Source organism: Symphalangus syndactylus, chromosome 19 (genome assembly GCF_028878055.3).
Source record: "Symphalangus syndactylus isolate Jambi chromosome 19, NHGRI_mSymSyn1-v2.1_pri, whole genome shotgun sequence".
Taxonomy (NCBI): Eukaryota; Metazoa; Chordata; class Mammalia; order Primates; family Hylobatidae; genus Symphalangus; species Symphalangus syndactylus.
The window spans coordinates 55,953,276-55,967,469 of record NC_072434.2 but is presented as its reverse complement, the minus strand read 5'-3'; the positions used below and the strand labels follow the sequence as shown (position 1 = coordinate 55,967,469).

General features: G+C 39.3%; 1 protein-coding gene across 1 annotated transcript in view; it reads right to left on the bottom strand.

Annotated features, from left to right (window-relative positions):
• FYB2 (FYN binding protein 2) overlaps positions 1–14,194 on the bottom strand; it is a 98,677-nt gene that overhangs the window by 41,401 nt on the left and 43,082 nt on the right. The window contains exon 5 of the mRNA XM_055234614.2: positions 4,106–4,215. Coding sequence (XP_055090589.1) covers positions 4,106–4,215 — 110 coding nt within the window. The remainder of the gene's footprint in view (positions 1–4,105; positions 4,216–14,194) is intronic.

The following is a 14,194-nucleotide window of genomic DNA, read 5'->3' as shown; positions in this document are numbered from 1 at the left end:
TTTTCAAAGAACACATTTTTGGTTCCATTGATTTTCTCTATTGTTTTTTGTTTTCATTTCATTTCATTTATTTCTAATCTTATCCTTATTGATTCCTTCCTGCTGCTTGCTTTTAAGAATTTTTCTCTGTCTTTAAGAAGTTTGATTATGATTCTTCATGAGATTGCAGTTCTTTTAGATTTGCTTGGTTTCTTGAATCTGTTGTCATATTATGTCTATTTTTTTTTTTAGATGGAGTTTCGCTCTTATTGCCCAGGCTAGAGTGCAATGGTGCAATCTCGGCTCACTGCAGCCTCTGCCTCCTGGGTTCAAGAGGTTCTCCTGCCTCAGCCTCCCAAGTAGCTAGAATTACAGGTGTCCACCGCCACGCCCAGCTAATTTTTTTGTATTTTTAGTAGAGACGAGGTTTCACCATGTTGGCCTGGTTGGTCTTGAACTCTTGACCTTAGGTGATCCACTCGCCTTGGCCTTCCAGAGTGCTGGGATTACAGGCGTGAGCCACCGCTCCTGACCCATATTATGTCTTCTGCCAAACTGGGGGAGTTTTCAGTCACTGTTTCTCCAAGTACTTCTTCAGTCATGCACTCCTTCTCTTCTCTTTCCAGAAGTCTAATGACACGAATGTTAAATCTTTTGTTATAGTCTCACAATTTTTTGAAGCTCTTTTCATGTTTTTTTCAGTCTATTTTCTCCTTGTTCAGATTTGGTAGTTACTATTGTTTATTTTTACGTCATTGACGCTTTCATCCCTCCATTCTGCTGTTGAGCACATCCACTGACCTTTTTTAGTTCTAACATTGTCATTTTTTTTTACATTTCTCTTTCTCTATAGAGACATTTTATTTCTTTGATAAGACTTTTCTTCATTTATTTCAAGCATGTCCATAACTATGCATTGGAAAATTTTATAAAAGCTGCTTTAAAGTCTTAGTCAGAAAATTCTAGTATTTCAGCCATCTCAATTTTGGCAGGTGTTTTTTTTTTTCAGCTTCAGCTGCTGTAACAAGATACCATAAATTGCCTGGCTAATAAATAACAGAAATTTATTCCTCACAGTTCTGGATGCTGGAAGTTCCAAGATCAAAGTGACAACAGATTCAGTTCTTGTGAGGGCCTGCTTCCTGGTTCATAGACAGCTGTCTTCTCTCTGTGCCCTCATATGGAGAAGAAGAAAGCAACCTCTCTTGGGATGCTTGTAAAGACACTAATCCCATTCGAGAGGACTCCACCCTCATGACCTCATGTAATACTAACTACCTCCTAAAGATCTCACCTCCTAAATACCATCGCATTAGGGGGTAGGTTTTCAGCATTTTAGAGAGTAATAAGCAATCAGTTCATAACAATACCCAAGTGAGAAAACAGCACCTCATCACTGCTGGGCAGAAGTAGGAAGGAGTTTGGCTCTCCAGTAGGCTTCTGCTAATAACATCTTAGCTGGAAAGAGTAGGAGTGCCCTGCTATTACTTCCCATATGGCCTTTGCTGACACTATAAGGAGAGGGTGGCCTTCTTACTGCTGGGTGGTTATGAAGATCCTTTCTACTGGGTCTCCCCTGACACCATCCTTTGAAGTAGGGAGAAGGGCATCTTGTTACTGCTGGAAGGGGAGTGAAAGTCAAAGTTCCTCACATAATCTTTATCGACACTAAGTGGAATTTTATTACCATCTGGCAGGGGTGGAAATCCCAGCTCCCTACTTGGCCTTCTCTGACATCACTCCAGTGGAGGAGTTGGGTGCATCATTGCAGCCTGCTGAGGGTAGATGTCCAGGCTCCCCATTCAGCATTGCTGTTGGTGGTGGGTCACATTTTTTTCTATGATGTTTGGCTGGAGTAGACTAGTTATTGTCCAGAGGTTTTCTGTCTTTCTAGGTTGCCCTTTTCCTGGTCATTTGGCTAGAACGAGCAGGCTTCTACTGAAGCTGTTGTGCCCACTGCTGTTTCTGGGTTGCTAACTTTTTTACCTCCAAAACTGACATATTCGAGGCAAGAAGAAAACCAGGGAACTCACCACCTTATCCTTCCTTGGGGCCTGATGTCCCTAGCTGGTCTACCTTCTTCTCTCTATCTTTCAGAGTCATCTAGTCTTCTTATGTTTGTTTGACATACCTAATGCCTGGGGCTTTTAGCTGTACTTAGCAGGAGCAATAGGACAAAAGCACATCTGTTCCATCTTCCCAGAAACAGAGGTCCACTTCACTTGAAATAAGCTACTTGCAGGGGGTAGATTCTAGGGGTGTCACGTGGTCCAGAGAGAGAAGGAGCAGGCTCTGATTGGAGCATCCATTTGGCTCTGTGAATTCTTAGCCTTGTAGAAGGGCATATAGTTGGAAAGTGGCCCAAATGGTGCCCACTGCCTTTCTTTTCAAAGTGTGGTCTGTAGACCAGCAGCATTGATATCACCAAGGAACTTGTTAGAAATGCAGAATCTCAGACCCCACACCGGAGCTGCTGAACCAGAATCTACATTTTAACAAGATCCCTGCATGACTTGTATTAACGCTAGAATTTGAGAAGCCCTGCTCTAAAGAAGGGGTCCATATGTTCTGAGTATGGGGCAGCACTGCATTTTGGGGGTACTGGGCAGGGTCAAGAGTTGCTCTTCCTATGGCTAGTATTTTACAAGCCATTTAGGAGAATCTAGACTGCCCAGTCTAAAAGAGAGGCAGCTTTTCTAACAGTTCTCCAACTCTTTTTTTTTTTTTTTTTTTTTTTGAGACGGAGTCTTGCTCTGTCGCCCAGGCTGGAGTGCAGTGGTGCGATCTCGGCTCAGTGCAAGCTCCGCCTCCCAGGTTCAAGCCATTCTCCTGCCTCAGCCTCCCGAGTAGCTGGGACCACAGTCTCCCACCACCACACCTGGCTAAATTTTTTGTATTTTTAGTAGAGACTGGGTTTCACCGTGTTAGCCAGGATGGTCTCAATCTCCTGACCTCGTGATCCACCCATCTCGGACTCCCAAAGTGCTGGGATTACAGGCATGAGCCACCGCGCCTGGCCCCAACCCCTTATTTCTTGAGGGAGAAGAGGGAAATTTCAGTAGGTCCTGATCCTTACCTCATGAACTTCCTAAGTATGTATTCCCAGGAAAATGACTTCCTTTCCCAGAACCTTGGGGTTCTTGTCTATACAATGAAGAAGTTGCACTGGATGATCTCTTTTTAGCCCTGCTTTCAGGGAAGCCAGACTTCCTTGAATAAAAAGTAGCATAAACTTGTGGAAAAAGCATAGAATTTAGAGGTAGCCTGAGCCTGTTTTACATTATAACTCTATTCCATGTTATATTTATGGCCTCATGCAACTCAATCTTTCTGATGTTCAGTTTCCTGTATCAAACATTAGGGGTGATCAAACCACTCTATCAGCAGGGCTGTACACAGGGAACCTAACACAGAACTACAGTATCCTATAGTACAAGCTCACTAAATACTAGTGTTTATTCCAGCACTAAAATATATGCCTTTTATAGAGAACTGGCTGATACTATAGGCAGAATAAGGACATTGTAACTTGTAGAAATGCTATAATCTCTGCTCCCTCATCTTTTTACCTGAGAAGGTCTCTTTACTCACAAAAATGTCCCGAGCGTTGTCAGCAATGCCAGAGGCAGGAAGACTTAGCTCTGAGCCAGTGGTCAGATCCATTAAATAAATCCCCTGCTCCTATTCAGACTGAACACAGGGGCCTAATTCTCATGGTCTGTTATCTTGCTCTCCACACACCAAGTAACCAGGGAACTTCAAGAAAGACACCAGGAGAAAAGAGATGAAGTTTCTATAGGAAGAGAAGGAAGAAAAATGAATCATCATATCTTGATTTTCCCTCCCTCATATCTACAAAAGGCAAAGCAGCTGAGTCGATTGGCAAAGGGGAGAAAAGAAGAGGCTGGGAAGGCAGCAATACCTATTGTGAGATCGCACTGATGCCCAGCTGGATTTATTTATATTTTTAAGAGACCAGACACAGAAAAAAAAGAAAAAGAAATAAGATGGTAGTGCAGGATGGCTGTGCATTTTTAAACTTACAGTTAGCTAAAGGGAAAATATCATTTTTGACACATTTTCATTCCACACAGGGTTACACTATTAATTGGCTTAGCAGACTTACGATCAGCAATTTCTTTTGCAGCGCACAGGTTAATGGAGTTGCCAGAGTGTCTCAGATATGAAATTGTTGCCTCATAATTATGTGGTTCTTCAAATTCTGCATTGAAAAGCCTGGAGAAAAAAGGGTTACTTAAAATGTAACATTTTTAAAAACACATTTTGAAAGCTTTTTGTATTTTTTCCTCATTAGAGAAATAATATAAGTGTGTCTGGTCAATATGGTGACCTAAGCATATATGGGAGGCAAACTACCCCTACTCCAAATGCATAAGAATTCTGGATGAAAGACAGCAATGCAAAGACTTGTATAAAGATTATACAGTCCACATAGAAATCGGTAAAGCAAAATCCCCAGGTGCCAGACATACAGAGGAAATTCACGATTAAAGATGAAAATGAGAACTGCAGTCACGGGACACAAAGGGAAATTGAGACCAGATAAAGAGAAATCTTAGTGACTGGGCAGCTGGGGATTTAATGTCTGAGTCAGAAGGTAAGTCTGAATCATAAGCCTCATCTGAATGGGAAACTGAAATGGAGCTTATCAGCATCAAGTCCAGAGTTACAATATGCTGTTCCATCTGTAAAACAAGTGCTAAACATATCCGTCCACTCTCCCAGGGAATGAGCTTGGAAGTTTGCTATCTGACTATGGCCATAGGAACTGAAAGAGTCACCAATGAGAAATCAGAAACTTGAAAACCCAGCACCAAATACAGAGGTGGGGTTTAATAAACAATCCGCCCATTTCAGAGACACAAAGCCAAAATTGATGCTTGAAATTCAAATCCCTCTTGTAAACGCAAATCTGAAATTATTCTGTAAAGATGCTTCCACAATCCATGGCACCTGTAGTTTCCAAAGAAAACAAATTCCCACTCAAAATAAGCTGATAGTGAAAACTGAAAATCATACAAGGAGATGAGCTGCAGTAAGATAGTCAGAAGGTATAACTAATGGGGGACCTAAATAATAGAATAACATGAACGTTAATTTAAAATACACGTGTTTTTAGTATTCAAAGAAATAAGGTGAAGAATAAAAGCCATTAGGTAAAAACAAGAGACTGAGGGAAAAGAATGCCCTATAGATTTGGAGAAAGGAGTTATAGAGATCATAAAATATAGTTCTTAAGATAAAATATTTAATGTAGAGGCTGAAAAGTAGACCAGATGCAGCAGCAGAAGGAATTGGTGAATTGTTATTATTAGTATTATTATTATATATTTTTTGAGACAGGTTCTCACCCTGTCACCCAGCCTGGAGTACAGTGGCACAATCTCAGCTCACTGTAGCCTCAACCTCCCAGGCTCAAGCAATCCACACACTTCAGCCTCCTGAATAGCTGGACTACAGGTGTGTGCCACCACACCCAGATAATTTTTTTGTGTTTTTGTAGAAAGGAAGCCTCGCCATGTTGCCCAGCCTGGTCTAGAACTCCTAGGCTCAAGTGATCCACCTCCCTTGGCCTCCCAAAAGTACTAGGATTACAGTCATGAGCCACTAGCCTAGAATTGGTGAATTATTTAGATATGAGGACGTTACCCAGAATGTAGCATAGAGAGATAAAAAGATAGAAAATATTTAAAAAGAAGAGATAGGGAGGATAGAATGAGAAAGTCCAACATACATATATTAAGGATTATAAAAAGAAAGAAGAAAGAGAATGATGTAAAGGAGTCAATATTCAAATTATAATAGCTAAGACAATTATTTTCCGTAATAATAATATGGAAAGTAGTGAAAGAGGGCTATGAAAATTATTCTCAAGTCTTTGCATTATTTACGAGCAGGATAGAGATTTTGATTAACATTAGACTTTGTAAATAATAGATGTCAAAATTGTAACTACTAAAAAAAATAGAATATTTAACTTCTAAACTGGCAGAAGGGAAAAGTGCAATGAGAAAGCTTAAATATTTTTTAAAAAGAAGGAAAGAAAAAATGCAATTATAGAAATTGCACAGTAAATCTTAATTGGGAAAAGTCCAGATAGGTCAAGGATTGCAATAAATGCACATAGATTAAGCTATTCCAATAAAATAAAGAGTATCTGAATTGATATATTTTTTAAAAGCAGCAGACAAGCCAAAGATCCAAGGTAAATGGATGGAAAAGACATACAAACCAAACAGTACCAAAGAAAACTGAAGCAGATATGTTAATATTAGACCAACTTCAGTGTGACTGATGAAGAAAATGAGAAAGGGTACACACGAGTGCATATACACCGACACAAATTAGAGATAAGAAAGGACACAAAACTAGAGATCGTTTTAGGCTTTCAGAAATCTAAGAAAGTGTTATCGGCCGGGCGCGGTGGCTCACACTTGTAATCCCAGCACTTTGGGAGGCCGAGGCGGGCGAATCACGAGGTCAGGAGATCGAGACCACGGTGAAACCCCGTCTCTACTAAAAATACAAAAAATTAGCCGGGCGTGGTGGCGGGCGCCTGTAGTCCCAGCTACTCGGAGAGGCTGAGGCAGGAGAATGGCGTGAACCCGGGAGGCGGAGCTTGCAGTGAGCCGAGATCGCGCCACTGCACTCCAGCCTGGGCGACAGAGCGAGACTCCGTCTCAGAAAAAAAAAAAAAAAAAAAAAAAAAAAGTGTTATGATCAGCTCTCTACCAGTAACTTTAAAAATTTAGAGAAAATTGGCAACTTTATGGGGAAGTAGAAAATTACCATACCTACTGAGAAAGAAACACAAAAACTAATAGGCCACTAAATCATTAAAGAACTTTTATCAGTAGTACACACCTCCACTCTTTCCTGTACCTACCTCCACCCTAACTCGCCTCTCTTCTTGCTCTCTACCAAATAGTTTTATAGGCAAGTTTTAATGAACTGTTTTAGAGGATAGAAAAAGAGGAAAAGCTACGCTACTCATTTTAAGAAGATAATACAGTTTTGATATGAAGACCTCAAAATGATCAAAGAATAAGAGAAAATATACTCCAATCTCACTTCAGAGATTTTAGCCCAAATTCACTAAATACTGAAAAATGAATTAATCAGTATTGAAAATAACTCAAGAATAACTAAAATTTATCCCAAGGCTTCAAGGATGGCTTAACATCAGAAAATCTATCATTGTAATTAATCACATTGTTTCAATAAAAGTGAAAAATGTTATTTTAATATGCAAAAAAGCATTCCAGAGAGATAAACTTTCTTTACTAGATTACCCTCCAAAAAATAACACACTTAATAGTAAAGTGTAACAAATAATATTTAGACTCTATCAGGAACTTTGGCAATAAGAAAAAGACAAACCCGGCCAGGCGCGGTGGCTCAAGCCTGTAATCCCAGCACTTTGGGAGGCTGAGGCGGGCGGATCACGAGGTCAGGAGATCGAGACCATCCTGGCTAACACAGTGAAACCCCATCTCTACTAAAAATACAAAAAATTAGCCGGACGTGTTGGCGGGCGCCTGTAGTCCCAGCTACTCGGGAGGCTGAGGCAGGAGAATGGCATGAACCCGGGAGGCGGAGCTTGCAGTGAGCCGAGATCGCGCCATTGCACTCCCGCCTGGGAGACAGAGCAAGACTCCGTCTCAAAAAAAAAAAAAAAAAAAAAAGAAAAAGACAAACCCATAGAAAATTGGACAAAAGTATATGCCAGTCATCACAGAAGAGTCAAATTGAATAGCTTATAAAGGTAAACTCCTAACCTCATAGTGAACAGGGAAATGGAAATCAAGATAATGAAAATTTAGTTCACATTCATCAGATTAGCTAGAATCCCAGTTTGAAAATAATACCTTATTTGGCAAGAATATGGAGAAACAGGAAATCTTTTTTTTTTTTTTTTTTTTTTGAGACAGAGTCTCACTCTGTCGCCCAGGCTGTCGCGCCTCCTGGGTTCACGCCATTCTCCTGCCTCAGCCTCTCTGAGTAGCTGGGACTACAGGCGCCCGCCACCACGCCCGGCTAATTTTTTGTATTTTTAGTAGAGACGGGGTTTCACCGTGGTCTCGATCTCCTGACCTCGTGATTCGCCCGCCTCGGCCTCCCAAAGTGCTGGGATTACAAGCGTGAGCCACGGCGCCCGGCCCAGAAACAGGAAATCTTTACACTGCTTTGAGAGTATGAATTGTCACAACCATTTTGGAGAATAATTTTTCAATATCTAGTAACACTGAAGTTGATTATTTAGTATTGTTTAGCAATTCTACTTCTAAGTAAATAGCTTTGAGAAACTTGCTTATATTTACCTACAAATACAGAAGAATGATTACTGAAGCATTATTTGAAATGGTAAAAATTTACAACAATCTGCATCTTCCTTAGCGAGAAAATGCATAAACAAATTAGGATGTGTTCATATGAGGAAATATGATACAGCAATTATGATGAACAAATGACATATACATCAACATAGATAGAATATGAAAACACAGCTTTGTAAAAAAAAGTTGCAGAAGGGTAACATAAGGTGTCATTTATATAAAAATTTAAAAACTATATCCTTGACAGATATATGAGTTTATAGCTCAAATGTAAGAATATACTAAATGGATACACTCACAAATTCATGATTGGAGTTGCCTCTGCAAAGGGAAAAAGGGAAATGGAACTATGGAGTAAATTCATGATTTTTTCTCCTCTGTACTGTCCACATTTAGTATGAAGTAGTTCCATTTGCTATAGATGCAGTTGAAGGGGACTAGAGTTAGGGTTAGGGTTAGGGTTAAAGGTTAGAGTTGAAGCGACTTCAGCTGCATCACAACTACATCACAGCAAATGTGGATAGTATCAAAGAGAAAAAATTACACATAACCTCTGAACCTTAATACAAATGAGGTCTTAGCATTTGGTAGTCTTCCTGATTTTTCATTTATATGCATATTCACATAGTTGTTATCATAGACAGTGAAAAAGTTGGAGTTCTCTTTTCCCTCATTTATTATAATCATAAGCACATTCAACCCAATTGTTTTCTCTCCTTTGTTTGACTATTTTGCATATTTTCTAGTTTTCTTTTGTGCATATTCTCTGTAATAATTCTAAAGATGTAATAGTTCATTTTGCTGAAAAAGAAAAATTATAAACTCCAATGCATCAGTAACTTTTCCTCTCATATTTTTGTTCCCCTCCCCCTTCATAAAGAAATCAAGAGAAACTTTCTTAAATTATAGGCTATGCCATATATTTCATGCTTCAATGGCCTAACAATCTCATTTGGTCTATGGTAAATTAATTTTATTAATAAGAAACAATTTGGAGAAAAATTGAAAGATGTCTAATCAATTTCTTAGACTACTTTGGTCAAAAATGAATAAATATCTCATTTCAGATAATTATAAAGAAAATTTTACCAAAGTTTCCAAAAAGGCATCTTTGGGATCAATTGTCTTTACAAAGAATCAGTGCTGGGATTATTGTTAAGAGGAAAAAAGAAGGTTGCAGATGTATTTTAACCTCCTTTTTTGCTACCTGAGAATGTCTTTTACCTTTATCCCTGGTCCATTAAAACTAGATCTGAGATCCACCTTGATTTTATACAATGTGGATCAATATAAAGAACTTGGATTGGAGGGAAGAAATTATGATTTCAATCTATGCTTCAACTTCTTTATTTCCACATTTATGAAAAATGTGTCTACAGGACCATAGACACTACTGGGAGGCAGCACAGAATATGAGACAGACGTGGAACACGGGGTCAGACAGATCTGAATTTGAATCCTAGCTCTCTTCTACCATCTAGTTATAAAGTACTGGGTAAATACCTTAAGCCTCCATTTCCTGCTCTATAAAACAGTTATAATAAAATCTACTTTAAAGGTGCATTATGGATATTGAATGAAATATTTGCCCTCTGCACATAGACATTCCACAAAAGTGTGCTGGTAATATTAGTGTATGAGAGGACAGAAATATTGTATTTTAAAATAAGTTTTGAGGTTTACATCTTGTAAAATTTTTTATTAGTGGCATAGCATCAGGTTTCTAACTTCTCTTACTTCCTTACAGAAAACCTCCAGTTATTTCTATACTACATTATAAAACGTTAATGTTTCTTAGTGATATCTTCAACATTATCTGTGTTCAAGAAGCAAAAACAGCTCCTTAAAGGCAATACGAGTGTTAAAGATGGTTTACAAAACCAGAAAATTTCTAATTTTGTTTGGACTCCTGGAAATCTTATCTTCAAAATAAATGTTTAAACAAATGGGATCTCTCTAGCTAAAGCATGGACAAGTGACCTCTCATGGTTGTTTCCACTTGCCATGTTTACCTCTGTCCACAGCCCTGAAAGGCCCCCGCAGAATCCCTCATTGTCCTTTGGAGAATAATTAGTTAACCTCTGTATTAGGCTGTATGCTCTAGAGAAGTGGCTCATGCACCTATTCAAACATCTGTCCACTTGGTCAAACAGTGAGATTATTAATCACACTAATAGCTACTATTTCTTGAGGGTTTACCATGTGTTAGACACCGTACATAGATTCATTATATGCACCTCTCACTGGCTGTTGGGTCTTGAGCAGTCATTTAGGTTCTCAGAGCCTTCATTTCCTCATAGAGTCACTGTGAGGGTTTAGTGTGGGAATAACTGAATTACAATGTGGAAAGTGCCTGACAGGTGAATTTCCTTTCTTTTTTTTTTTTTTTTTTTTTTGAGACGGAGTCTCGCTCTGTCGCCCAGGCTGGAGTGCAGTGGCGCGATCTCGGCTCACTGCAAGCTCCGCCTCCTGGGTTCACGCCATTCTCCTGCCTCAGCCTCTCCGAGTAGCTGGGACTACAGGCGCCCGCCACGACGCCCGGCTAATTTTTTTTTTTTGTATTTTTAGTAGAGACGGGGTTTCACCGTGGTCTCGATCTCCTGACCTCGTGATTCGCCCGCCTCGGCCTCCCAAAGTGCTGGGATTACAAGCGTGAGCCACCGCTTCTTGTCTTCTCCTGTGCCACACTGCATGATGATGACTCAAAAAGTTTCATTGCAAGGAAGTTCTAGAAGATCTAAAGAAGAGCTTTCATTAAGTAGAAAGATTGACACTTGAACAGCAAAACCTGTTAGCCATACTTGTATATTTATTTTGTTAGGTTGAAAACACAGTTTCTTCCACTTATTATTTCAACGGGCCATGTATTTTGGAGACAGGATGAACAGGAATAGCTTAGTCAGCATTTGCTCTGTTGTAACATTCTACAGGTTCCTGGTGACAAGGGAGTGTGACACCATCTGATTTCTCAATTGTCCAAAGTCCCAAACTGGACAAATTTCTATTTCCAGTAAATAAAGTAAGAATACTCTACTCATAGCCCTTCACCCTAAGAAATCCTTCCCTTGAATGAAATGATTGGTGATTAAACTTTTAAAAGTGACATCCATGCTAAATAAAATGGATCTCAGAATTCATTTGTGCCAGGTTCACAAAAATATATGATGAATTTGGAGTGATTTTTTTTCATAAGCTACTAAAACTTGTTTCATATACATATTAGATAATGGTTAGAGATGAACAATCAATGAATCAGTAGAGTAGAATGATTCAGAGAAACATAGGCTTCAGAAAGACAGGTGGCAGTGAATCTCAGCTCTACCAGTCTATGACCTTGGGTGGGTGGTTCAACCTAAGTCTCTTCACCCTTTAATCCTCTTTATAAGAGAATGAAATGATATAATTTATGCCATGCTTAGTGTAGTGCTTGGCATAAAGTGTTTGCTACTTCTGCTTCTGCTACTACTACTTCCACTTTCACTTTTATACTATTTTCCCTTTTACAATTCTACTACTTGTCCTTCCAATTCTACCACCACCTCCACCACTAGTTCTCCTGCTTCTACCATTTTACAGAACACACACATATGTGTGCATACATATACATCTTTTTATGTAATATATATTTTCATTTGTGTATATATGTGTTTACATATATATACATACATGTATACAGACATACACACAATCCCACCACCACATGTACCATAACCTTACTGTGATGGTTAATATTGAGTGTCGACTTGATTGAATTGAAGGATGCAAAGTATTATTCCAGGGTGTGTCTGGAGGGTGTTGCCACAGGGGATTAACATTTAAGTCAACAGACTGGGAGAGTCAGACCCACCCTCAATCTGGGTAGTCACAACCTAATCAGCTGCCAGTGCAACTAGAATAAAATAATAGACTGCCTGAGTCTTCTGGCCTCTATCTTTCTCCCATGCTGGATGCTTCCTGCCCTTGAACATTGGACTCCAAGTTCTTCAGCTTTTGGACTCTTGGACTTAAACCAGTGGTTTGCCAGGGCTGTCAGGCCTTCAGCCACAGACTGAAGGCTGGACTGTCAGCCTTCAAAAAGTAGGGATACTTTCGAGGTTTTGGAAGCTGGACTGGCTTCCTTGCTCCTCAGCTTGCAGATGACCTATTGTGGGACTTCACCTTGTGATCATGTGAGTCAATACTCCTTAATAATCTCTCTTTTGTATATACATCTACCCTATTAGTCCTGTCCTTCTAGAGAACCCTGACTAATCCACTTACCAATTCTACTATGACTTCTACTACAACAACGTACAACAAATAGAGCCTCTCTCAGCCCTGGGCACTAGGTATTTCTTTTTTCTATTCATATATATATAACCCAGTTATTTCTACAAAGGACCACAAAACCATGATCACCAAATAAATGTTATTAAAGTGCTGCATAATCTTACAAAATATGCCATCCCCTCTGGCTTTAACTTAACTCTGAAGCTACATTGTCAAACCATTGATCCCATTCATAAGGCAGGCATGGGAAGGCATGTAAATAATAATAACAGCTGATAATTATTACCTGCCAAGCACTGTTTCAATTACATGTATCAATCTTTGACTCTATGAAATAGATACTATTATTCTTTCCACAATCAGATGAAGAAACTGAAGCATGTTCCAATTTCACAGAGTAGTTAGCAGCAGAGATAAGAAGCCAGATATTTGAATCCAGAATCTGAAGTCTTAACCATTATGCTGTATACCATCTTACACAGGGGATGTACCAGTTAAAGTCAAACATGGCATGAATAGATCACACTGTAATGGAAGTCATCAAAGAAAGAGGTCATCAGAGTATACAGCAAGGAGGATTCCAAAGGACTGACCAGACTATTAGCTAGAGACATAATGGGAGAAAAGTATGTCTGCTAGTGGTATAAAAGAGAAGCTCTCAGATTTCTCATTCATTAAGTTACATGCTATTATTCACTCTTTGAACAAACTATATTCATGTTAATTGTATATACGTTATCTCATATAATCCTCTCAGTAGCAGTATGAGGCATTCTACAGATGAGGAAACTGAGGCTTGGAGATATTCAGTAACTTGCCCAAGATAGCACTGCTAAGTAGCAGAGGTGGGTCTGGAAACCAGATCTTCTGATTCCTAGTCCATTGGTTCTCTCCTCTGCACTGTAAGTCACTCTAGAACCGAGAGAAAACTGAAAAATGAAAATAATGAAGCACAAGACGATGGTGAAGGTCAAGGAGCTTGTGAGTGGGCTTTGGACGGTATTTTTCCAACCTTTGTTAGGCTGACCCAAGAGTTCACAGATCAATTCTTTTATATATTAGTTATTTATATGGGGAAAATGTTATGGGGAAGTTCTTTTTCTTGTCTGTGCCTGACATTATCACCTATAAAATGAAAAATATTACCATTTAACCTGTAATTTGAGGTTAAGGTGGAACCAGTGGATCAGGGTGAATTTGGGAATGACTTTCTAAAAGCACTTTTCTTCTAAGTGTCTTAGGAAGTCACACAACAACTAAACCAGACTCTTTTTTTTCCCATTCATCTAGGAACAAGATCTGATAAAGCAGGTTCCTAATAAACCAGTCGAAACTTCAGCAGCATGAAACAAAATGACCACAAGCCCTCATTTTGATCACTAGTCAAATTTTAAAATATCTTTGTTTCAAATTTCAGAGTGTCTTCTTTGTGGTGCACTATAATATCTGATCCCATTTGTTTTACAGAGAGGGAAATGAGGTCACCCTCTGAACTAGTGGCAGGCTTTTAGCTAGGAGCCTGGTCTCCCGACTGCCTGTTCTGCCACCTACAGCATTCAACCTTGATACAGACAAACGCTGCTATTACA